Source organism: Jaculus jaculus, chromosome 19 (genome assembly GCF_020740685.1).
Source record: "Jaculus jaculus isolate mJacJac1 chromosome 19, mJacJac1.mat.Y.cur, whole genome shotgun sequence".
NCBI lineage: Eukaryota > Metazoa > Chordata > Mammalia > Rodentia > Dipodidae > Jaculus > Jaculus jaculus.
In genome coordinates, this window is record NC_059120.1 from 5,532,580 (window position 1) to 5,555,236 (window position 22,657).

A 22,657-nucleotide genomic window follows, 5' to 3' on the forward strand; every position below is an offset into this window, starting at 1 on the left:
TCCCTATGAAAACCAAGGCCTGGGGTCATTAAAGAACTAGACCAATTCTATCCTATTCTTCTTTGTGGAAACTGAGGTCTCAGGTCATTAAAGGACTTGTTAGTGTTGACTAAAGAACATGAACAACGGTTCCTGAATTTCTCCTGTAAGAAATCTTCTCAAGAGGAGCACGGCTGAGCACATCTGTGACCAGTACTGTTCTCCTGGCTGCTCTCATGGGCTGTGGCAAGCATCCACTTTGCCTGGCTGGGTTCATGGGATGCGTCTCTTACTTGCTCCCTTCCTTCAGCAGGATGATGGCCAGGCGGATCCGGTTCCTGAGGAAGATCAGCATGATGATGATGGCGAATTCAATGATGCACAGGACGATCACTGGACAGGGAAAATGCCAGGCTGTGACACAGACCAGAATGCAGAAGTCCTCTGCAGAAGCTAGGACTGAGTATTTATGGACATTCTGCAAACTGCGACACCACACAGCTAACGAGCACTGCTGTGCCTTCTAAAGTGTTGTTCTTAGATATTCACTTTCAACTCCTCCAGAAACCCACGAACTCCAGATTAGAACCCTCCACTCCACTGCAAACAACTCCACTGCACCAGGTTCATCTCACCCAAGGATAGATTTCTAACCTGTTGCAAAGCATTCAGAATCAGAATGGAAACAAGGAAGGAGGAAGGGAGGGTGAGAAGGAGGGAAGGAGGAGGGAGGGAAGAAGGAGGAATAGGGAAGTGAGGGAACAATGGCTTGGACTATTAGAGAAGAAACCTTGTTGACAGTGACTCTTCATGTCCAGGCTGACTGACAGGTTAGGGTACTGATACTTTTTTTAAGTTTAATTTGTTAATTTGAGACAGGGGTGTACAGAGAGAGAGACAGAGACAGAGAATGGTCCTGTCAGCCACTGCAAATGAACTTCCAACAAATGCACCATCTTGTGCATCTGGGTTATGTGGGATGTGGAGAATCAAACCAGGGTCCTTAGGCTTCGCAGGCAAGCAACTTAACAGCTAAGCCATCTCTCCAGCCCCTGACTGATACATTTTTATTTTGTGACTCCATAGCCAGCATTGATGAAATCAGGGCATGCACATAACCTAATGTGGCCCAATAAAATTCTTAGAATCAAAATAAAGGGAGGAGGACTGGGAATGTAGCTCAGTTGGCAGAGTTCTTGCCTAGCATGTACAGAGATCTGTGTTTGGTTCTCAGCATGGTATAGGCCAGGTATGGTAGTACACACCTGTAATCCCAGCATTTGGGAGGTAGAAGCAGGAAGATCAGGAATTCAAGGTTATCCTCAATTATGTAAAGAACTAAAGGCCTCCCTCCATTATGTAAAGAGTTTACAGCCTTGGGCTAGAGACCCTATCTCAAACAAGCAAGAATCCAAAAGAAATCCAGCTCAGTCTTCCATTTGTTCCTCACTTGGTAGCCAAATCCTCCCTCACTCCCTTCTCTCTCTCTCTGTCTCTCTCTCTTCTCTTTTATTTAACATTGAAAACATGCAGTGATAAGTATTTCATTTCCACAATTTTAGATTACACTTTTACTTTAATAACAAAACTTCCATTGACTAGCTATTCAATAATTATGAGATGCAGCCTAATTTCAGAAAAGTTAAGAAGAAGGAAAGTAGGGACTTAAAGGCAAGAAACGATGGCACTGCCCACAAAAGCCCCTGAAATTATGGAAGAAGCTTCATGTGAACTCAAAGTGCCACCCACAGAGCGATCCTTCAGCACCCTCCTTGCTAGTGTCTCTGTTCAGGCTAGAACATGTTCAGGGGCAGAAAACTCATTTGTTCTACTGCTGTGATTCTGCTATGACGCCTCACTTCAGCTGATCTCTCCAAGCACATGAAAAGTAGTTAACTCAGAGATGTGAAGAAGCTTCATAGAGTATCACTGCTCTGTGTCTTCTTTTAGCTAAACTATGCTTTTATATATTTTTTCCTTTTTTTGTTTATGTGTTTATGCATGTTTGTGTGTATGTATGTAGACACATATATGTGCACATGCATCTGTGTGTGCACATGTGCAAGCAAGACACTTGTTAGGGACTCAGAATCTCTCCACCATATTCTTTGAGACAGGTTTCTCTGGCTGAGCCCAGAGCTCCTGGATCTGGCTAGACTAGCTATCCAGTGAGCCCCAGAGAGTCCCTGTCTCTACTTCCCCAGTTGTGGAATGTGAGCTGTACACCATCATTTCACGTGGGCGCTAGGGATCTGGACAAGTCCTCATCTGCTCAGCAGTCTCTTTACCCACTGATCTATTTCCCCAAACCTGTATTTATGTCTTGATGCACATTTTGTTTTCTTAAGACACTACTAAGTGTTCAAAATTAGCAGGAATATAGTCAATGCTAAAAGTATATCTTTCAACAAGCCTAAGAGAATTAAGCATATCAAATCACTATATATCCAGAGATTAAAATTTTGGTGATCATTGTATCTTAAATTTCTACCTATTTTCAATGACATGAAAATAATTAATTGTTCTTTAAGTTGACACCTATATTCCCTCCTCTGAATAAAAGCATGCAAGGAAAACAAAGTTAAAATCCTATGAAAGCAGAAGCAAAACTAATTTAACAGAGGAATCTAGGCCCCTGGGGGACTTAGAAATTTATCCAAGGACATAGATCTGACTAACCGTGGAGAGAGAAAGAGAACTATTTTCCAACACAGCCTAGGACTGATAGAAATATCACTTTAGATCTCTAACTATTTAGATCTATTTTTTAGTGTTTCTCTAAATAAGTATACTATCACAAGCATGCCTTTGTCTCTGGTCCTACTACAGATCAGATAACCAATCAACGGCTAATAAACAGGTCATGGAAACTAAGGACCATTTGAGAATAGATTAATATCACTAGATTTAAAAAAAAAAATTAGAAAGCTCTCTTTTCCTAAACATACATTTGTTTGTTTTTCCAGTGGCTGATTCAAATAATCATGACTTTGTATGGGTGATCCTCAGAGACAGTGTGGGTGGCTATACAACTTTACCGTGGATCACTCTGAGATTTTGGTACTTTATGAGCAGCACTAATCTCCTTGAGAAAGGACAGACAATAGTTAAGTGGGTGGCTGAGGGGATGCGGTATCACTCAGACTGGGGAAAAGTGATGAGGGGAAATTCCTAAGATGCCTGGTCATTGCAGTAACATAGAGAAGCTACAACTAGAGCAAATAGAAAATAGTATGAAACAGTCATGGGATCAAGGCAAATGGGGTTCCCTGTTCACAACTGATGAGGAAGGGGCCCATGAGATGTGACACCTCCTGAAGTAAATAGTGGAAACTGATGATAGCTGGAAGAGGGAAAATCAAATCCTTTAGAGGGGCCCATGGAGGACTGCCTAATTCTCCAGTAAATAACCTCCCTTCCACAAGTATGCAAGCAGCCTTAATTTTAATCAATGGGTCAAAAATAAATAATAAATAAAATAAATGAGGCATGGAAGCAGTATGGAGATCTAATAATAAAAATAAATTAAATAAATAATTATACAAAAAAAGAGAATGATGGGGATTTCTTTGCTACAGAGCACAACAAAGTTGTCACCAGCATGAAGAAAACATGTCTCAGAGATGTCCAAGCCCCTTTGTTCCAAATGCCTCTTTTTGGTAATCTTTCCTCACTTTTAGTGCAATCCAGGACAGTGGCTCTCAAGGTGGAATATGTCTGCACATTGGTCACAAGGAAAGAATGCTAATGCTATGAGCAAGTCAAACAGCATAATGGTGACATATTCAGGCTTACGCTTAAGTCAAGCGATCTTGGATAAAAAGCCCAGATGAATTTTAAAACACATGCTAAGAACCATGGTGGACCTCAGATATCATGGAGATGATCACATGCTAAGAGCCATGGTGGGGAGATGAGCACATGCTAAGAGGCAAGGTAGAGGAGATGAGCACATGCTAAGAGTCGTGGTGGAAGAGATGAGCACATGCTAAGAGGCATGGTGGAGGAGATGTGCACATGCCAAGAGTTGTGGTGGAGGAGATGTGCACATGCCAAGAGTTGTGGTGGAGGAGATGAGCACATGCTAAGAGTTGTGGTGGAGGAGATGAGCACATGCTAAGAGTTGTGGTGGAGGAGATGAGCACATGCTAAGAGCTGTGGTGGAGGAGATGTGCACATGCTAAGAGTCGTGGTGGAGGAGATGAGCACATGCCATGAGCTGTGGTGGAGGAGATGAGCACATGCTAAGAGCTGTTGTGGAGGAGATGTGCACATGCCAAGAGTTGTGGTGGAGGAGATGAGCACATGCTAAGAGTTGTGGTGGAGGAGATGAGCACATGCTAAGGGTCGTGGTGGAGGAGATGAGCACATGCTAAGAGTTGTGGTGGAGGAGATGAGCACATGCTAAGAGTTGTGGTGGAGGAGATGAGCACATGCCATGAGCTGTGGTGGAGGAGATGAGCACATGCTAAGAGTTGTGGTGGAGGAGATGAGCACATGCTAAGAGTTGTGGTGGAGGAGATGAGCACATGCCATGAGCTGTGGTGGAGGAGATGAGCACATGCTAAGAGTTGTGGTGGAGGAGATGAGCACATGCTAAGAGTCGTGGTGGAGGAGATGAGCACATGCCATGAGCTGTGGTGGAGGAGATGAGCACATGCTAAGAGTTGTGGTGGAGGAGATGAGCACATGCTAAGAGTTGTGGTGGAGGAGATGAGCACATGCCATGAGCTGTGGTGGAGGAGATGAGCACATGCTAAGAGTTGTGGTGGAGGAGATGAGCACATGCCATGAGCTGTGGTGGAGGAGATGAGCACATGCTAAGAGTTGTGGTGGAGGAGATGAGCACATGCTAAGAGTTGTGGTGGAGGAGATGAGCACATGCTAAGAGCTGTGGTGGAGGAGATGTGCACATGCTAAGAGTCGTGGTAGAGGAGATGAGCACATGCCATGAGCTGTGGTGGAGGAGATGAGCACATGCTAAGAGCTGTTGTGGAGGAGATGTGCACATGCCAAGAGTTGTGGTGGAGGAGATGAGCACATGCTAAGAGTTGTGGTGGAGGAGATGAGCACATGCTAAGGGTCGTGGTGGAGGAGATGAGCACATGCTAAGAGTTGTGGTGGAGGAGATGAGCACATGCTAAGAGTTGTGGTGGAGGAGATGAGCACATGCCATGAGCTGTGGTGGAGGAGATGAGCACATGCTAAGAGTTGTGGTGGAGGAGATGAGCACATGCTAAGAGTCGTGGTGGAGGAGATGAGCACATGCCATGAGCTGTGGTGGAGGAGATGAGCACATGCTAAGAGTTGTGGTGGAGGAGATGAGCACATGCTAAGAGTTGTGGTGGAGGAGATGAGCACATGCCATGAGCTGTGGTGGAGGAGATGAGCACATGCTAAGAGTTGTGGTGGAGGAGATGAGCACATGCCATGAGCTGTGGTGGAGGAGATGAGCACATGCTAAGAGTTGTGGTGGAGGAGATGAGCACATGCCATGAGCTGTGGTGGAGGAGATGAGCACATGCTAAGAGTCGTGGTGGAGGAGATGAGCACATGCTAAGAGTTGTGGTGGAGGAGATGAGCACATGCCATGAGCTGTGGTGGAGGAGATGAGCACATGCTAAGAGTCGTGGTGGAGGAGATGAGCACATGCCAAGAGTTGTGGTGGAGGAGATGAGCACATGCCATGAGCTGTGGTGGAGGAGATGAGCACATGCCATGAGCTGTGGTGGAGGAGATGAGCACATGCCATGAGCTGTGGTGGAGGAGATGAGCACATGCCATGAGCTGTGGTGGAGGAGATGAGCACATGCCATGAGCTGTGGTGGAGGAGATGAGCACATGCTAAGAGTCGTGGTGGAGGAGATGAGCACATGCCAAGAGTTGTGGTGGAGGAGATGAGCACATGTCATGAGATGTGGTGGAAGAGATGAGCACATGCTAAGAGCTGTGGTGGAGGAGATGTGCACATGCCATGAGCTGTGGTGGAGGAGATGAGCACATGCCATGAGCTGTGGTGGAAGAGATGAGCACATGCCATGAGCTGTGGTGGAGGAGATGAGCACATGCCATGAGCTGTGGTGGAGGAGATGAGCACATGCCATGAGCTGTGGTGGAGGAGATGAGCACATGCTAAGAGTTGTGGTGGAGGAGATGAGCACATGCTAAGAGTTGTGGTGGAGGAGATGAGCACATGCTAAGAGTCGTGGTGGAGGAGATGAGCACATGCCATGAGCTGTGGTGGAGGAGATGCGCACATGCCATGAGCTGTGGTGGAAGAGATGAGCACATGCTAAGAGTCATGGTGGAGGAGATGAGCACATGCTAAGAGGCATGGTAGCCCCCAGGTATCACCTTCCACAGGTTCTATCTGAAAACCTCATCGCATTTCTCTTCCACTGAAGGACCAATAGCAAAACAGGAAAGTATGTTTTCCTCTTTCTTCCTTCTTTCCCCACCCCACCCCCTGAGGTAGGATCTCATTCTAGCCCAGGCTGACCTGGAACTCACTATGTAGTCTCAGGCTGGCCCTGAACTAACACCAATCCTCCTACTTCTGCCTCCCAACTGATGAGATTAAAGGTGTGTGTGACCATGCCTAGCCCCAGGAAAGCTTTTTTTTTTTTTTTTTTTTTTTTTTTTGAGGTAGGGTCTCACTTTCACCCAGGGTGGCCTGGAATTCACTTTGGAGTCTCAGGGTGGCCTCAAACTCACGGCAGTCCTCCTCCCTCTGCTTCCTGGGTGCTGGGATTAAAGGCATGTACTACTACGCCAGGCTAGGAAAGCATTTTTTAAAGTAACATCTAATTAGAGATTATTTTTAAAAACTTCAATTAATGAATGTGAATTTCCCATTATGGGGATATAAAAGATTAAACTCAGCTTTGAAATCAGCTTGCTTTAAAAATCATTAATGTTAACCTTAACTAACTTATTATCTGAACAAACGCTTCAGAAGATAAATTCATTTTCAGTTCCTTATTCCTCAAAATGCTTACAATCAGTACTTTGCATCTCTGGTTATGAAAAATTGAGGGTCTTCATTTTTCTTTTGCTTTAAGAGCAAGTTTGAAACATTAGTCATTTACATCTTTTTAAACATCTTTTCTTCAAGTTAATGTCTATTAACATCCATAATAAAGCCACTTTAATTTGAGAGCAAATGCCTTGATAACCTTGGATAGGATTATTTAGTCTACATAACAATTTTTTTTCTCAGAAACTTTCCCATTTACTGTAGCTTATAGACATTTACCAGTAATTAAGAGTAAATGCATTTAAAAGGTTGTACCAACTCAAGATCTCCCTTGAACAAAAGTGTATTTTGTCCCCTCATAATAATTTTAACAAAATAAGCTCTTAAAATCCACTCACTTAACATGAACCATGTTTGTTTCAAGCGAAAATACATGCTTATATTAGTTTGAATCCCAATGTCATATATAGTCAAGGTAGAATCTGGATGTTGCTGAAGTCTGTTGTATTCCTGGAAACAGTACAATATTCCTTGAAAAGAAGAAAAAACAACCAACATAAAGTGTTATTTTTGAGATAAAAGCTGTATATCATGCATATCTACACAAAGCTGATCAATGTCACCATTTCTACAAAGGCAAGAATCATGGTCACACCATGGATGCTTCCTCGGACACGAGTCTAAACGTGCTTCTCTATTTGGTGAGAAAGCTTTCTGCATTCATCTGGATGGCAGTGGGAGCATCAGGCTCCCTACAGACTTCCTTACTATCGATCAACAGGACTCCTTATATATATTATGGTATATACACTCAGCAGAAAAGTATGTTGAAGCATTCCTGACTTGCAATCAATACCAGTTTATTATTTATTCACTTATTTATTTATTCTTATACTTCTAAGAACTTTAAAGGGTTTTTTTGGGGGGGGGAGGGCAGGTTTCACAGTAGAGTCTCATTCTAGCTCAGGTTGACATGGAATTCACTATGTAATCTCATGGTGCCCTCAAACTCATGATGATCCTCCTACCTCTGCCTCACAAGTGCCAAGATTAAAGGTGTGCGTCACTATGCTCGGCTAAAGGAATCTTTTAAAAATAGTTTATTTTTATTTACTTATTTGAGTGAAACAGGCAGATAGAGAAAGAGAGAGTGGGCATGCCATGGACTTCAGCTGCTGCAAATGAACTCCATGTGCATATGCCACCTTGTGCATTTGGCTTACATAGGTCCTGGGGAACTGAACCTGGGTTCTTTGGCTTTGCCAGCAAGTGTCTTAACCGCAAGGCCGTATCTACAGCCCCTTTAAAGGTATTTTAATAGATGTACAAGTTTAAAATTGGTATTGCCTTAGTGATTTTGATCATTTCTATCCATAGTATTTTTTATTTCAAAATCTGTTTTGTTTGACATTATTATGACTTCTACAGATATATTTCACTTAATAACTGCTAATATTTTAGTCCATCCTTGCACTTTGAAATGCCATCTTTTCTTTCATGTTCTATGACTTTTGAAAACAACTCAGTTACAACTTGTATGTATAGATTTGAACCAGACCTGACACATTCTGTATTCTACTTGATGAATGTTTTATATATATTGCAATAATATATTTATATTTGTTCTACCTTCTATTCCTTTTCCTGATCCACTCTGTGCTTACACTTCATTTCTACTTTTTCTTCTGATTATTATCACTAAAAACTGTTCCATTTCTGTTAATACATAGTCTGTATTTTTCTTCTTCTAGTTGAGTGGAAATTACCCTCTTTTGAGAAGAACCCTTGAAAATTTGCTGCAAGCTTAGTAATCACACTTGAAGGTGAATATTTAGATCACTAAATAATCGCCCCATTCTGGTTGTTTGTCCAATATCTAAGGTACATTTTGACCTAAAATTGCATTTTACCTTCATGCTTACCAATTAATTTTCTCAGCTCAATATCGCTTCATGGTTTTGATAACTCTTCTGGAATCCCTTGCTGTCCCTCTCACTCTCTTACAGCTGCTCTCAAGCCAGGAAGTGCAGTGGACTGCCCACTGAGAGCAGGGTATGGGCATCTCCACCTCCACCACCTCTGCCCAAGGCCCCGCGTGTGTCACGGGCAATTGCAATGGCTTCCTTGCTTTGCTTCTATTCTTGCCTCAATATGGTCTATTTTCAACACAGTAATAGCATCCCATCTCTCCTCTGCTTATAGCCCCACAGTGCCTCCCACTGCATTTCCCACAGAGGAAAAGCTAAGGCCTCACAGTAGCCTTTAAGGCTCTGGCCTCCACAAGTTCTATGACCTCCTCCCCTCCTGCCTCTTCATTGAGCCCGCCCATCTGTCCAATCTTCTACAAAACTCACGGCTCTGTCTCTGGCTGGACCTACCCCTTCGAACTTCTCCCTGGTCACCACTCATTAACTCTACAGCCTCCTCCAAATGTTTTCACATAACTCCTCACATTAAAAAAAAAAAAAAAAAAAAGACTGACTGTGGGGCTGGGTAAAGAGCTCCATGGCAGAGCCATGGCCTAGCACGGGCAAGATGTTGGGCCGAGCTCAAGCAGCCTCCAACATACCCCTATCCTGCCCATACTGTATTTTGTACTCCTTGCCCTACATGAAGGTATCAGTCTCTCTCTGCCTGGGCTGTGTTTTCCTCAGTTACCATCACCTTCCAATATACAATATGCTTCAGCTATAAGCGTCAGCAGAGTAGAATCTTTGCCCACTAGTCCACTATTGCATGTTAACAGTCTTCTTGTACACAGCATTCTTCATCTGATGCTCAATGCCTAAGTAAAGAGGTATGACTGATGTGGATTTCTGTCTTTACTCTCCTTGGTACAATCAGTTTCCAATTTTTGTCAGTTCTAGAAAATCCTCAGTCAATAATTTTCAGATGTGACTGGCATATGTCGCATTACTCTTAATCTTGTCTCTATCCATTTTTCATTTATTATTATATATTTTTATGTTTTGAAGTAAGGACTCACTCTAGCCCAGACTGATCTGGAATTCTTTAAGTAGTCTCAGAGTGGCCTTGAACTCATAGAGATCCTCCTACATCTGCCTCCATTTTTAACTAAACAAACAATATTTTTGCCACATTCTTCTATGTTTTAGGTAATTACTTGAGGTTCATCCTTCAGTTTATTAATTCTTTATTTTGGTATTTAATTTTTAATCCAACAAGTATTTATTTTGAAAAGTTCTATTTGGGAGCTGGGCTTGGTGGCACATGCCTTTAATCCCGGCACTTGGGAGGCAGAGGTAGGAGGATTGCCATGAGTGCGAGGCCACCCTGAGACTCCATAGTGAGTTTCAGGTCTGCCTGGGCTAGAGTGAGACCCTACCTGGAAAAAAAAAAAAAAAGTTCTATTGATTTACCTTTACATAGGCAAAGGCTTTTTTCCTGTTTATTTTTGTGATTCTCTTTACTTTTTTAAACATTTTATACATGATTATTTCATATTCCCGACCTGTTATTTCCTACATTTGGATTTACGGAACACCTGAACCTGACACGGATGGTCTGTTCATACTCACGCAAGATTGTTTCCTGGCATGTCTGGTAATCTGACACTGTGTTGATGTTAATCTATGGAAACCCAGTTGTGTAAACTGACTTTCATTAAGAGGGGATTTGCATATGTTCCTGTGGGCAGCCAAAGGGTACTACCAAACACATCCCTTCAGGCATCTTGCAGAACTCTTGGGTGACCCCAGAGTTCCCATCTCAGTCTCCTGATTCTAGCTGATGTATCTGCTACAAAGGGATTCATATGCCTGCCTAGTTCACTTTGATCTGAACTTGAGGTATCATTTTTCCCCATTGGAGGGAGAATTCCTTTATTTCTTATGAGTGTAATGATATAGTTTGGTTGGTGAATGTCCCAAAAAGGCCAAGTATTGAAGGATTGGCAAGCAGGGTGTTACCAGAGAAAAGCAGTAGATTCTAAAAAAATGGGACCAGTGGCAGATCCTTCCTCAGAGAGGGTATGCACAGAAGTGGACGTGGACAAGAAGTGGACGTGGACACTCTAGTCCCTTCTCCTTCCCCTTCATCCTGTGTCTCACGATAGGAGCAGTGTCCTCTACCGTGTCCTCCCACAGTGTGGACGAGATTCATGACAGGAGCCATGTCCTCTACTGTGTCCCCCCATGGTATGGATGTGTCTCACGATAGGAGCAGTGTCCTCTACTGTGTCCTCCCACAGTGTGGGTATGCTTCACAATAGGATCAGTGACCTCTACTGTGTCCTCCCACGGTGTGGACGTGTCTCATAATAGGAGTAGTGACCGCTACTGTGTCGTCCCACAGTGTGCATGTGTCTCATGAAGGAGCAGTGTCCTCTACCGTCTCTTCCTATGGTGTGGATGTGTCTCACTATAGGAGCAGTGTCCTCCCAAGCTGTGGATGTGTCTCAGGATAGGAGCAGTGACCTCTACCGTGTCCTCCCACGCTGTGGATGTGTCTCAGGATAGGAGCAGTGACCTCTACCATGTCCTCCCATGGTGTGGATGTCTCGCGATAGGAGCCGTGTCCTCTACCGTGTCTTCCTATGGTGTGGATGTGTCTCATGATAGGAGCCGTGTCCTCTACCGTGTCCTCCCACGGTGTGCATGTGTCTCATGATAGGAGCCGTGTCCTCTACTGTTTCCTCCCATAGTGGTGCTTATTGGTGGAACATGTTTCCTGACCTGAAGTGAGAAACTGGAATTCTGGGCCAAAATTAAGCTTTTCTCCTCATAAGTTCACTCTCTCAGCTTTTTTGTTATAATAATGGGAAGCTGAAAACACACTCATCAAATCATAGCCCATAAAACTTAATATAGCACAACAGTTATATTCTGTTATTGCATAGTAAGATGGTCCTTCAGCCAGTATATTCCCTGCAATCTTGCTGATGTAGAAAACTAAACAGTGTTTTCCAATGTCTTTTTCTTCCTCTCTCCTTCCTCAATCACATCACTACACAACAAGTACAAAAGACACCTGATTTCAAAATAGTTTACACACATCATTGTGCTCACACTTCCTATATGTGGTTGAAGATAGGGTGAATTAGAAAAATCCCACATCAGCCAAAAATCATAGTTAATGTGTCATGTGTCTGGGGATGCTCACTGTTCCTTCCTTGTTGAAAGCCCAAATGCATATTCCTGACCAGTTATAAGACCCCTGTGAACTTCTTAATATCTTCAGCTCAATGAGAATGGGCCATTATTATGTGCGCACACTTGCACATGAACAGTCTGGCATTTTTTCTGCTCTTTACGACATACCCACATTTTATGCCCTGTTTAACTTCTGGCTGTCAAGAGGAAGTGCTTGGCTATTCTTGATATGTAGATAATCATCTGCCCATGGTAACAGCACAGGTCAGTTGCATTCAGTCTTAGTATAACCTAACTGGATATTTTCTCACTGTGAACATCTTCAAGGTAATTGTCACACAATGGATTGCTGGGCTAGGAGTGACCTAAAGAGTTGCCTGGGAGCTGAAATTGATTGCTTTTTCGGTACCTTTTAAATATTGATAATCGTCTCCCTACTTCGCCTTGTCAAAGTTGCTCTAGACCTAGTCTCAGATTTCCGGCGGCTGAAGTCAGTTAAGCCAATAGCCAACCTTATTGTTCTCCTGCTCCTAGTGACAATACATAAGTGATGGAATCACATGCTTCTCCAGCAACAAATGACAGGGGCTTTAAGTAGGAACACTAAAACAAGACTTTCAAACTCAAAGCTTTCTGTGGAATTTCGATTGGGTAACTGCTAAGCTACTGTACAGAGTAACCTCTGCTGATACCGGGCTGCTCAGAGCAAGTCCAGGTGGCACCAACCTCTGCTGTGTGACCTGTGCTCAGGTAGAAACTCAGGAGGATTCCTAAGCAGTTGCATAGCACAAGCAGCTGGCCTGAATTCCTCACTAGAAACTTCCTGAGGACAGTGACAACCCCACAAAGCACCAATCATTACTGTGTCCCACGCACCACGTCCCCTGCCCTGTGTCCCGGGCACTGTTCTGGTAACGTAGACACTCACGGCCCCATTCAATCATTTCAATCTTCTTCTATGAGGAGTCCATTATTGTCCTGGTACTTTAGACCTAGGAGCTGCATTTCTCGATGCTTAAGAACCTTTCCATAGCTACCCTCTTCTATAGCACGCAGCTGGATTACAATCCAGGCTAATTGTAGAATGTGGAGTTTGCCTGTAGCCAGTCTTACCCTGATGTGTGTAATGCTCTTTGAGGGATAGAAACAGGAGATTTTCATTTTTGGTATCTACTACCATGAAACCATGTTGTCAATCAAAACTGTGTTGTATGGGAAATCATTCCTTTGAACATAAACTGCTCAAATATTTTAGAAGACTGAAAGGAAGCTAGCATTAATTTTATACCACCTTTACAACTTGGGGTTAGCATTATTAGTTCATCCCTGAAGTAAACTCTCCATCCAGTGAGTGTAATTCAGAATACTTGCCTCTAGAGGGCAATACCTCATTATAAGTGCTAACATTTTCTTAGATGCTTTACTTCGGTGTTACGTGTAGTAAGTGTGCTATAGTGTGTGTGGTTTATGTACCTGCGTGCGCAGATATGCACACTACAGGAGGCAAGAGGAGACCATGAGATGTGTCCTCTGTCGCTCATCTGCATATTTCCTTTGAGCCCAAAGTTGCAGTTTGAGTGAGCCCTGGTGCTCCCCACAGGGCTGGGGTCACAATCATGCATGAACACACCCAGGTGTTTACTCAGATGCTGGGGAATTGAACCCAGATGGTCTCTGGACCTCCCAGGTCCTTATGCATGCATGGAAAGCACTCTTAACCACCCAGCCATTTCCCCAGCCCCCTGGATGATTGGCAATTAAGAGGTGCGATACTTACCATATCCCACAATGCTGTGCACACCAACCATGAAGACCCAGAAGAGACATCCAGCAATGAACCTCAGCAATACCAAGAATATCCAGCTAAGGACCATGGCGATGGCCAGGCCACTAGAGGGAAAAGCCACACCAGAAACAGCACTCAGTGGGCTAAGCATGTCGTAACGAAATAATCCAGATAGCACTTTCCTTCTATTCAAAATCATTCTAGGTTACACAGGAACAAGGCAGTGATAAGTATAACCTTGGTTTTCACAAGAGCTTCAGCATGAAGGAGGAGAGGGCATGGTGGTCCGAGTCTGTGTACGCGAGGCACCTTCGTGCCCTGCACTCTACAGCTCTCGCCTCTCTGCTGCCCTGCTCACCCGGCACGACCCTTCAACCCTTCACTACTGGTGACAAATTATGAAATATGCCTGTGATGAATCTCCTGCTCTCTCCACCTGCGACTAATGGGAACCTTGCTTGGTGAGGTTGTTGGGAAGTAACAACAGACTCCAGGCAGGAAGATGACAAATAACTGGCCACAGAGACCCTGAACTTGTGATCAGTAGTCGGTGTCGCTCATAGTGGTCTAATTATTTTGAGGCATGTGTGATGCCAGACACCAGCAGACACTACGTCTGGCCCCACGTGATGATGCAGGTGAGGCAAGGCTCTGACTCTCTCAGCCACATGATGAGGGCAGGTGAGGCAAGGCTCTCACTCTCTCAGCCACGTGATGATGCAGGTGAGCCAAGGCTCTCACTCTCTCAGCCACGTGATGAGGGCAGGTGAGCCAAGGCTCTCACTCTCTCAGCCACGTGATGATGCAGGTGAGCCAAGGCTCTGACTCTCTCAGCCACGTGATGATGCAGGTGAGCCAAGGCTCTTACTCTCTCAGCCACATGATGAGGGCAGGTGAGGCAAGGCTCTCACTCTCTCAGCCACGTGATGATGCAGGTGAGCCCAGGCTCTCACTATCTCAGCCACGTGATGATGCAGGTGAGCTAAGGCTCTGACTCTCTCAGCCACGTGATGAGGGCAGGTGAGGCAAGGCTCTCACTCTCTCAGCCACGTGATGATGCAGGTGAGGCAAGGCTCTCACTCTCTCAGCCACGTGATGATGCAGGTGAGGCAAGGCTCTGACTCTCTCAGCCACGTGATGATGCAGGTGAGGCAAGGCTCTGACTCTCTCAGCCACGTGATGAGGGCAGGTGAGCCAAGGCTCTCACTCTCTCAGCCACGTGATGATGCAGGTGAGGCAAGGCTCTGACTCTCTCAGCCACGTGATGAGGGCAGGTGAGCCAAGGCTCTCACTCTCTCAGCCACGTGATGATGCAGGTGAGGCAAGGCTCTCACTCTCTCAGCCACGTGGCTTCATCAAGCACGAGGTAGTGAGGCTATTTTCTGTCTGTTTGAATTTCTTCCTGGAGTTGGACAGCATGCATCCTGGTTAAAATCAGAATGGAACCTTCAGGCACAATTTCTACAGACAGTCCGTTAAGACGGAGGCTTCTGCCTCTCCCACTCACCTCTGACACCACTGGTGCCATCTGAGTTTCCATCACAAACAGGGCTTGGCCTGCCTACAGCATTCACAGTCTCAAATACTGTTTCTTATAAGTCTTTTGATCATAATTGTCACTGGATAGATGACAGGCCCTGGCATGCCAATTCTCTCTCCCTCTCTTTCTCTCTCAAATAAATAAACAAAATATGTATTAATAATTTTAAAACTTTCCATTCCTATAACTTTCTGCTAACACTGGACATATTTGCAAATATCTTTATCCTACTCTTCCCCCATCTGCAAAAGAAAATGACAGTGAGATGTGATTCCACCAGTCATCCCTGGATAAGAACAATGAGTGGGGAGAAAGCACTACAGAGACAACATCAGGAGTGGCAGAGAAGAAGCACAAGAGTTTTCACTCACATGAGAATCCAAGACCAAGTTGTTGCATAGTCTTCAAACACTTTTAATCCAATAGTCTTTGCATCAAGAATTTTATTGATGCCACTAAAATCCAAAGGACAAATGAATTATTTTTGACTTAACATGAGAGAAATGTCCTTATGATCAAAGGGGCCACCTAGCAGTAGTGACCATTTATTCAGCCATGGCAATATACAAAACGTCTCTTTCAAAAGGCTGCAAACATGGACACTTGCACACCCAAGGGGGCTGCCTTTCACAAACAGTGAGGAGATTATTCTCCAGTGGGTGTGAACATGCCTGCAACCTGCAGAAACGTCACTGTGAGAGACAAGTGCCAGTGGTACGATCAGCTTCTAAGTTGGAAAACACACTTGATGGCAGTCCACCTCCCTCCTCTGACAGCACTGTAGCAGAAAGGGTCACGGGCTACATGTCAAAGCATGCACACGCCACTGTGTCCAGTTCCATCAGCTGTCCAAGTGAATACATTTGGGCCTAATACTGTCATCTGCCCAGGAGCCCCCATCACAGCACCTTACTTCTCTCCCAAAGGAGCCATCTTGCCATCATGATAATTGTATAGTTCTTTTAAGTTCTAGAACATGCACATATGCATCATAGGACAATTCATTTTAATTCTGCTTCCTTCTGTATGAATGGAATCACAGTTGTATTATTTTATGATTTCTTCCTCCACACAGCTTTGCATTTCTGAGGTTCATCTACATTGCTATTACATTCTAAACATACAGGAGTTATACTATACCACCTGCATGTCTACTGTCTATTAAAAAATGGAAACAGAATTTAGACTCTTGAATTTTTCATTTTTGAATTCAGCTAGTGAGACATGCCATCATGCTATTTGTGACTGTGTACACATGACTCTATGTGAATGCGTGCATGTATATATGTGGGGAAATGCATCTCTAAACAATGAAGAAAACTTTGTGCCACAGCTCCCCCTTAAGATCTGTAAACTTACTGCTCTCTAGTTAGGATGTAGTAATTAGCAGGACAATAGTATCATTTATAACGTTATATTTCTGTTCCTATTGGTCATGAAAGGCTTAAACTAGTTTGAAAATATTGTCTTTCTGATTCATTCTGTTTCTCCTTTAAACAATTTTCTTGTTTAAATTTATTTATTTACAAATTGAGGGAAGGGATGGCCATGCCAGGGTCTCCTGCCACTGCAAATGGACTCCAGATGCATGTATCATTTTGTGCATCTGACTTTATGTGGGCAATGGAGAATCAAACCTGGGCCATAACTCAGGAAGTCAGGCTTTGCAAGCAATCACCTTTAACCACTGAGAAATTTCTCCAGCCCCTTTATAATTTTCCTTGTTTTTTTAAAAAAGTATCTATTTACTTATTTGCAAGCAGAGAGAGAAAGAGATACAGAAGAGAGACAGACAGAGAAAATGGGTGTGTCAGGGCCTCCAGCCACTGCAAACAAAGTCCAGATGAATGCACCACCTTGTGCATCTGGCTTTTCATGTGGGTATTGAGGAATTGAACCTGAGTTGTTAGGCTTTGCAGGCAAGTACCTTGACTACTGAGCCATCTCTCTAGCCCCGCATACTTTTCTTAATCAGCCCATTCCAAGCTGTCCTATCTAGAAGGCACAAGGTTAGTGACAACACATTATCCATTTTCCACAGCCACTAACCCATGGGAGCTTTCATACTGGGGGCATAACAGGATGCATGAAGCTGAAACTAGACATATAAGTCAACATACTTTGCAGCCTCCCTGAGCTCTAAAACATTCCTCATGTGTCCACTCCCATCTTCAAAGCGCATCTTGTTTCCCACTGTCAAATTGCCACTTCTGGTAGAGAAGTCAGGAAAACATCTCTGGAGAACTGTAAAAGTCCATAAAGCCATGGTCACTGCTTTCCACTCCTCCTCTGATGCTCTTCTTTGTTGTGCTGCTCTTCCTTAAGCCTCGTGTTATTTACAGCCACATTCTTGCTAAGTATGTTACTTGCTAAGCATGAATAAGCACAGGAAATTTATGTGGAGTTTTTTTTTTTTCTCTGTATTTGGGCTTTAAGATAGGAAATCGGTGGCTATTTAATTTTTTTCTAAATAGGATATGACCTCATTTAAAAAATTTAAGGAAATATAGATTCACTAAAGAAAACACATAACACCACCAAATGTTAAATGATAAAGAAAAGGGGTATGCCTCATCTCTACTCTACAGAGGAATTCTGACTAACTGTGGTTGCATTCAGGAGTATTTGCCTCATGGAATTCCCATGGAAATATTCCTCACTGGAGTCAGATGGGTGGGCTTTGCTTTGATTTTGCCTCTTAATTGAGTCTGGGTCATTCTAGGGCCATTCTTGGCCTCAGTGGCACTAACTGAAATAAGGAAACTTCATAAAATAATGTTTTGACAAGTTCTGTGTTACCACTTACAAGTTCTGCTTGGGAAAATGGCTGTTGGACAGTCATCGTCTATTAAGATCTCTGCAAGAGACTGAAACAGAAGGAAGTGAATGTCAACATTTCCCAGGCTATGTGCTGACCACTCTATCATTATAAAAATGCTGTGCATTGGAAACTTAACTCTATCTCATTACTGCAAATCACTTCCCCCATGACTAGTAAGATTGTCACACAAATTCTACTGGACAAACTTTTTGTTTAAAATTTTTAGTGAGAACTTTAATATGTGAACACATTGCGAATTGACTATATTCCTTTAGGGATTATACTCTTATGTCTCCCACCCCCATTCCACTAAGGGCCATTCTAAGTGTAGTGATGGGTAAGCACTGTGAGGTCGTGAATGAACCAGGGAGTCCCCACGGGGAGGACCATGCCTCAGAGTATGTCTTCCCTCCCTTGGGTCTTGCAGTCTTTCTGCCCCCCTACTATGTTCCCTGACCCTTGGAGAGTGTGTTATAAGTCTCTTTTAAGATTGAGCTCTTTTGCCAGCCTCTAATTTTCTGCTTTGATGAGTTTTGAGTCTTTTCGGTATGAACAAGCTTTGTAAATGACCTCATTGAATCAACAGTAATAAAATCAGATCATCTTAAACTGAAACACACATCTGGAGCTGTGTCTTAGCACATTCTGAATTTCTGATCCTTCAATACTATTGTTTAGAAAAGCAGCCTCTTCTGAAAGGTGGCAGACCACTTAGTAATACTTGTGATCATGTATAAATATCAAACTTAAATGTAGATGGTGTTGCATTTTTATGAGTAGTCAATAAACTAGGCTTAGAAGTGAAATTCTTCTAAGTTGCCTTGGGACTTCATCACTGCACTAATGAAATGCTGAGGACAAATGACATTAAGTCTAGCTCTTGACTGTCAGAAAATCTGTTTGTTGATGTTGGGACATAGTTGTAGCTAACTTTACCGACATGCCAGTCTCTCTTCACTCCCCAATCTACACCATGAAACACCACAAATAGTATTTGGTGAGTGTGTCTGCTGCATTTGTGTTTTAGTAGAATAGTAACTTTAGTAGTCATCTCTTAGATTTCAGGATTTTTCTAGAAACAAAATTAGTATGCTACACCTGCAACTGAAACTAAAGTTCAATTCTTTTCTTATTGTAAACTCAAGTATACAGACCTTCACAGGCTGAGCAGTGGACTTGCAGAATTGACTGTAGTAATCCCAGTAGCTTTTGTCTTTATAGTACAAAAGTTGCATTTCCAAGTAAGTTAAAAATTTTTCTGGGCACTTAGAGACACAGATCTATAGAAAAGGGAAGCATGATGAGCCCTAAATTGACAAAAAACCAGGGTGAAGTCACTAATTTCTGTACCATAATAAACAGTAAAGCACTGTTTCTTACACATGGAATTTAAATCACTGGTCTATTTTTACTTTATAGTATTCAGTTCCACACAGAGTTGCCAACCTACATACTTCTTGCTTTCTGATGCTGCTACATGTGAAAACAAGACACAGTACAATGAAGTTCTCATTTTTAACTTTTGATTTTGAAATAATCACAGATCTATATGTAGTCGTGAGAAATAGTAAATTCTACATACCTATTACTTAGATTCCTTTGATGGCAATAATATTATAACCACAACATTTCAATTGCTGTACTCCACATACCTCATTATATTGCACTAGTTTTTTAAAAAAAATATTTAATTTTCAATTTATGAGAGAGAGATAATTGGCATGCCAGGGCCTCCAGTCACTGCAAATGAACCCCAGATGAATGCACCACTTTGTGCATATGGCCTATGTGGGTCCTGGAGAATCAAACCTGGGTCCTTTGGCTTGGGAGGCAAGTGCATTAACGACCAAGCCATCTCTCTAGCCCTGAACTAGTTTCATAACCATTCATGTGTGCCTTGCATGGGAATAGTTTTATGAAGTTTTACTACATGTGCACATTTATGTGACCTTTACCACAGGACAATGATGAACTTTTAATGATCAATTTCTTATGATTTTCTGAACTAATGGATGAGCATATCTCAAGATTTTGTGAAGATTATACATATTTAAGGTTAGACTTTTGTTTTATTTCCTGTACATGAATAAAACGCTGTTGTTCAATGCTCTGAATATTGATAATTTATGTAATCAGGGGTAGTGAATTTTCAACACTTCTAAAAATGTAGTTTATCATCACAACGAGTAAGCCAGGTCTAAGCATCTGCCACAGTCAATCACGATTGCAATTGTGTGCCCACCATCTAGACAAGGGCAGAGAGGCCCTGCAGGGGTGTGACTTAGGGGTCCCCCATAAACTCAGGTGTTCTGAATGCTAGGTTCCCAGCTGATAGAGATTTGGGAATTAACACCTCTTGGAGGCAGTGTATTATTGAGGGTGGGCTTATGGATGTTATAGCTAGTTTCCCCATGCAAATGTTGGCAGTGTATTATTGGGGGCGGGCTTATGGGTGTTACAGGCAGTTTCCCCATGCCAATGTTTGGCACACTCTCCTGTTGCTGTTGTCCACCTTATGTTGGTCAAGGGGTGATGTCCACCCTCTGCTCGTGCCGTCGTGTTCCCTGCCATCATGAGCTCCCTCGAGTCTGTGAGCCAAGATAAAGCCTCTGCTCCCGGAAGCTGCTTTTGCTCGAGTGCTTTCTGCCAGCCATGCGAAGCTGAGTGCAAGAGTAAAGTGGGCACCAAGGTGAGCAGTCTCTGCTGTAAACCCGACTGTGCAGCTCTTGGACTTGTGTAACTGATTTGCAGGAGGAATGGGGAAGGAGTTGAAACCTTGGCCTAAGAGACACTTTGCAGTGCTGTAAGTATAGCTTGATGGACTATTCTGTCAGAGCTGAAAGACCTGAGTGCAGTAAGAACTGTGGACTGTGAGCTTTGGCTTGTGAGAAAGAGCTTTGCCTGGACTGGGCTAGAAGCAATTTGTGTGAGCAGCTTGCTGTTATGCCCATGCCCTGGGAACTTGTGCAGAGTTGCATTGCATAGAAATGGACTGGTATTAGCACAAGGATATGGCACAGAAAGAAATGAAATCTTTGGGCCAAAAACTTCTGCTCATTCAGCTGCAATTGCTTGAGAGATTACAATCATTAAGATTGGGACAGTTGATCTGCATTGGAACATTAGGAATAACGTGAACTCTTTTGAATGAAGGGGCCTGAATGCTGAAGGACTTGGTGTTCTTAAAGGTTGGCTTTGTTCGCCCCCCCCCCACCCCACCGGATTAACAAGTTGGTAGCCCACCTGTTACTGTGGAGTATAATAAATGCTGGAAATAGAGGGTCAACGAATTTGCTACACAGTTTTGTTTTTTGGGAAAGAGCCATGGGCAGTGTGAAGCAAGCTGTGTAGAGGCCTGATGGAGCCATGAGAATGAACTGTGGGTTGCAGTGGAGATGCCATGACTATGGAATTGCTCCCAAGGAGAGCTGCGGGCACTTGGTGAAGTTTTCAGGGATTGTGAGTAGCCTAGTTACAGGAACTCCAGAGACTCATCGCTGGTTACAATTATTGGACCTGGTGACTTCTCACTAACTAGAATTGTCAGACTTGGAACTACAGAGTTTGATGTCTGCTCTATTTGGTATTTTTTAAAGATTTTTTGTTGCTGTTGTTCATTTTTATTTATTTATTTGAGAATGACAGAGAGAGAGAAAATGGGCATGCCAGGGCCTCCAGCCACCGCAAACGAACTCCAGACGCGTGCACCCCCTTGTGCATCTGGCTAACATGGGTCCTGGGGAATCGAACCTCGAACCGGGGTCCTTAGGCTTCATAGGCAAGCACTTAACCACTAAGCCATCTCTCCAGCCCTGCCCTATTTGTTTGAAATCTTGTATTGGTTGAATCTTTCTTTGCTATGCCCAATGTCATCTTTTGCAGTGTGAATGTTTCTTCTGTGCCATTATAATTTTGGGGGTGTTTTTTGGCCAGTTAAAAGACCGTGGACTGTGGGAATGTATGAACATCACTGGGATTGATAAAAACTACAGGGACTTTTAGAGTTGAACTGAATGCATTGCATTTTATCATGGATGGCTATCAGTTTATGGGAGCCAGGCATGGAATACAGTGGTTTGATTCAGGAACCACCCCATAAACTTCTGTGTTCTGGGTACTAGGTCCCCAGTTGGTGGCAATTTGGGAATTGGAGCTTCCTGAAGGTAATATATTGTTGGGGGTGGGCTTATGAGTGTTATACCCAGCTTCCCCATTCACAGTGTTTGACACACTCCCCTGCTTCTGTTGTCCACCTGATGTTGACCAGGATGTGATGACCACCCTCTGCTCATACTGTTGTTTTCCCCTGCCATCATGGAGCTCCCCTTGAGCTGTAAGGCAAATAAACACTTTCCACCCACAAGTTGCCCTTGGTCAGGTGATTTCTGCCAGCAAAGTGAGGATGATTGCAAGACTCCCTCCTTTATTTAGGTAGCTAGATACA

The 22,657-nt window shown here is 43.5% G+C and overlaps 1 protein-coding gene across 5 annotated transcripts in view; it reads right to left on the reverse strand.

Moving 5' to 3' along the window:
- Window positions 1-22,657, reverse strand: part of Slc44a5 (solute carrier family 44 member 5) — a 270,243-nt gene that overhangs the window by 18,669 nt on the left and 228,917 nt on the right. For all 5 annotated transcript variants that reach the window (XM_045138870.1, XM_045138867.1, XM_045138869.1 and 2 more), the window contains 7 exons: window positions 19,368-19,493; window positions 18,199-18,259; window positions 17,513-17,636; window positions 15,764-15,847; window positions 13,844-13,956; window positions 7,354-7,485; window positions 273-372 (listed from right to left, as the gene is read on the reverse strand). In XM_045138870.1, coding sequence (XP_044994805.1) covers window positions 273-372; window positions 7,354-7,485; window positions 13,844-13,956; window positions 15,764-15,847; window positions 17,513-17,636; window positions 18,199-18,259; window positions 19,368-19,493 — 740 coding nt within the window. The remainder of the gene's footprint in view (window positions 1-272; window positions 373-7,353; window positions 7,486-13,843; window positions 13,957-15,763; window positions 15,848-17,512; window positions 17,637-18,198; window positions 18,260-19,367; window positions 19,494-22,657) is intronic.